The following is a 3895-nucleotide window of genomic DNA, read 5'->3' as shown; positions in this document are numbered from 1 at the left end:
CTGTGGCTCTGCACATTGAGTCCCAGGGCCCCTGCCCTCCAAGTCCTGGGCTGCTTTTCAGAGTTGATTACTCTGAGCTCTCTGCTGCCTCTGAAGAATTCAGTTAATTAGAAGGTACCTTGTTGTTCTAGATAGTTGGAGCAGGGTGGATAATAGAAATAGTGCTTCAGATGAAGCCAAACAACAATCTCAGAAGAAAAACACCCTCTCTCCTTCACCTCATTGTCCCTCTGTACTCTCCCCACTTGTTTACCCTCTCAGTTCTCCATGTTCCTCCTCTTGGGCCTCTCAGGCAGTATCTAACATTTATGCCTGTTTTGTGAATTACCACTGATTTATCCTGGGAGAGAGAGAGAGAGAGAGAGAGAGAGAGAGAGAGAGAGATCCTGCTGTCATTAAAATTCCAGAAGGTTTCCAATGACTGCCAGGATGTACTACCTTTGGCACTGCTGGGTAGCAGGGACACAGTGATGTCTAGACCACAGTGGTACCATTGCAGAAATCATGTACTGGTGGAGGAGGCCACTGTGTTCACACATAGTACCAGCTCAGTGGTGGGCACTGGGTCAGATGTGAGTGTGAGACTTCTGTGAGAATTCCTCCTGAGTTCTCTTTTGCGGAGCAGTGAGACTGTGCCGGCAGCCAGCTTCCTTCCACATGACTGGTATTGCCTTGCTCTAATCCCAGGACGTCCTCCAAAGCTCCTCACTTTCTTCACTGCTGCAGATTTACAAAGGAGAAGTCAGTCAGGAAGAGAAACATTGGGCCAAGGTTGTGCCAACATTTTTCTCCCATTATCATACAATTTTAGATAAATGTTTTAAATGAAGAAGACAGGAAACAATCTGAGTTGAGCTAGCTGTATAGGTGGACAGCACAAATAAAAATAGCCCAGTTCCTACTTAGTGAGCGTTTCCTGTGGGGCGGGCACTTGACTACATTAACTTTTCAGGACAGTCTGACACCAGAGTTTGCCCTCTGTCCATTAGGTAGTAACACCATCTCAGCAAAATTGTTGCCTTAAGAGAAGTAAACATATTTTAAATCATCAGGGTCCCATTTGCTATATTGCTTGGCATTTTGAAAAAGTGAATTTGTCTTCTACATTGCCCTGAATGAAGCCCATACAAAAATGTTGACTCAATCTTTCTGAAGTCCTAACTCCCAACTGCAAAATCCCCAGTTAGATTTCTAGACTAAATAGCTTCTTCCCAGGCTGAACACCCGCTGCTTTCTTATTGCAGAATTGCTCATCACTGACTCAATCGATGTGTTTGTTTCTTCCATCCTATTAAAAAGAGTGCATGCCTTTGCTCTGGGGACTGAAATCTCCATTTAATTGTAGGCCAACTGTCTTTTTAATAAAAGGAGAAGCGAGGCAAACCAAATTCTTCTCACTGCTTAGGCACAAATATGACTTGGCATTTGTGCAGAGGTCCCAGGTTTGGGGGTAGGCCCAAGCTGCAAGATGTTATTTGTGTGTGGTTGGAATTTCTTTGAGAAGACATTTATTTCTTTCTACCCCCAGGGCTCTGTGGCACTGGGGTGATAATAACTTACTAAGTATTCCAGTCTGTAAGGTTAATGCTCTGTCCCCAAGGTGTTTAATTTACACTGGGAGTAGTTTATTCATGGGCAGGATCTGGTCCATTAATTCCTGCTTTACCAAATTAGAAAACAAATCCACCGAGAGCTTAAATGACTTTCCCAGGTCAGGGGAGAGAAAGAGCTGAATCAGCATATGCTACCCTTTCATGGCTCAATGTCCTCTTCTGTCTTCTGTGTCATCAGCGGATAACAACTGGTTTCTTCTCTAGCCTTCAACCCCCCTTTGAACATCCAAAGAGACTAGAAAATGCTGTATTTTAAAAATATCCTCTAAGACTTTAGAATCTCCCTCAGTAATGTGGGTCAACATGTCATCCTAAAGTGGGATATTACTCTCTAAAGAAGAAGAGGCCCCAAACTCCAAAATATGAATTGAGATAGTAACTTTAGTGCCCCAACATCTTTGTAACTTTGTGACCCGGTGAAGGGGAGTTTGTCCTTACTTGAAGACTATGCCTGGGTCTCAAGGTGCCTCTCACCAGCCAATTCTCTCTCCCAGGTGAGATGACTCTCCATCTTTCATTAACTCTGTGTTCCCTAAGGGAAGAACTGAGTATACCATGAAAGTGGGTTCTGTGACCATGCTTGTTAGGTTAAAGGTAAACAGATTTCTTTGCCTTCTTAGGACTAAACAGTTCCATGGACATGTGACTCTCCAGGAAGAGACAGGGTAGACAAATTTATCTGATACATTTCTCCCGAGGGATTCTATGGTCCAACAAATCCACTTTGGAAAACACTGCCTCATTTACTGCTGAGACCCATCCTTCCCTTTTGCTCTAATCATAATGTGTAAAGGAAGATTTGACAGACAGCTCCTTTAGGTACAATTCCTTGAATATTTGCAGAAAAATACTATGTGTTGCAGAGAAGTAAAAAGAAAGAGACTGAGTAGAAGATGGCATGTGTATTTATTATTTTACTTTCGTTTTAGAAGCAAGGAACTCAAGATATCATCCATGATTCTTCATTCAATATATCTGTGTTTGAACCCAGCTGCATCCCTAAACCAAGGCTTCTTGTGTCTAAGACTTGGGTTCCTCTCAGTGTTATTCTCGTGATAGTAATAATCCTAGGACTACTGTCCTCCACCCTGATGCAACTTAAAATTCTCGTGTCAGCATCCTTCTACCCCAATGTGGAGAGGGAGCGAATCCAATACCTCCATGCAAAGCTACTTAAGAAAAGATCAAAGCAGCCACAGGGAGACGTCAAAAGGAAACGGAATTTGTACTTTAAAAAGGTAAGGCCAAGATGAGGTGTTACCTCTATTTAAGCTACTGCTGAGTCTGAAAGGCAAATGGAAAGGAGATTTCAAAGCAGTCCACAGCTTTATGTCAGGGCTCATATCCCAAAAGTAGGTAGGACATTAGGAAAAAAACAAGTGTGCCTGGCTAGGGCTCTTAGCATTGTGATTTGAATACTGTTCCAGAGGAGTCTACAGAAAAGTCTTCAAGACAGTGGCTCAATAGGCACAGTCAGTCAAGTTGTAGAGAGGCTACTGGGAAAGTCTCTTATATAGGCTATTGGAAGACAATGGCCAATCATTTACCTTTCCACAACAAGGATAAAGCAAAAACATGGAAGGAAATATCTACGACTTGGTAAAATTTAAAGAATTTGCTCATTTTCTGCTGAGTATATCTCTATGTGAATGTAATATCTCCCATAGACATTAAATTTTTAAAAAATATTTTACTTATTATTTTTTATTTTATGTGTACGAGTGTGTTGTCTGTATGTATGTTAGTGCATCTGTGTTGTGCAATACCTGTGGAGGTCAGAAAAGGGCATCAGGTCCCCTGGAACTGGAGTTATGGACAGTTGTTAGGCACTATGTGGGTGCTAGGAATTGAACCTGGGTCCTCTGCTAGAGCAGCCAGTGTTCTTAACCACTGAGCCCTCTCTCCAGTCCCCTATATTAAAATTTTTATTTGGCTTATTTATTAATGGGAGAAAAGTAAGAAATGGCAACCAATACAAGGAATAGTTCAAATCATACACAAATACAGGTCATTAGGGACATTTCATAGATGAAGCCAATAGGTGAATTGGGTCAATCGGGAGGAAGCACCAGGACACAGATAAAAACTCCAGCGGGAAAGAGTTTATTAGCAAAGAAAAATTTGCATGGGACAGAGTCCCTTCTGGGTAGGGATAATGTCAGCCCATGAGTTGTGGGCTGGGGTTTTTATAGGGGGCTGCAGAAGGCAGGAACATATTTAGTCCCAGCACTTGGGGGGCAGAGGCAGGTGGATCTTTGTGAGTTCAAGGCCAGCCTGGTCTA

General features: G+C 42.5%; 1 protein-coding gene across 1 annotated transcript in view; it reads left to right on the top strand.

Annotated features, from left to right (window-relative positions):
* Dcstamp (dendrocyte expressed seven transmembrane protein) overlaps positions 1–3895 on the top strand; it is a 10539-nt gene that overhangs the window by 5926 nt on the left and 718 nt on the right. The window contains exon 2 of the mRNA XM_008851558.1: positions 2543–2851. Coding sequence (XP_008849780.1) covers positions 2543–2851 — 309 coding nt within the window. The remainder of the gene's footprint in view (positions 1–2542; positions 2852–3895) is intronic.

Source organism: Nannospalax galili, unplaced genomic scaffold, assembly GCF_000622305.1.
Source record: "Nannospalax galili isolate Female #2095 unplaced genomic scaffold, S.galili_v1.0 scaffold284, whole genome shotgun sequence".
Classification (NCBI taxonomy): Eukaryota; Metazoa; Chordata; class Mammalia; order Rodentia; family Spalacidae; genus Nannospalax; species Nannospalax galili.
The sequence above is the reverse complement of the archived record's forward strand: the minus strand, read 5'-3'. Positions and strand labels throughout refer to the sequence as shown.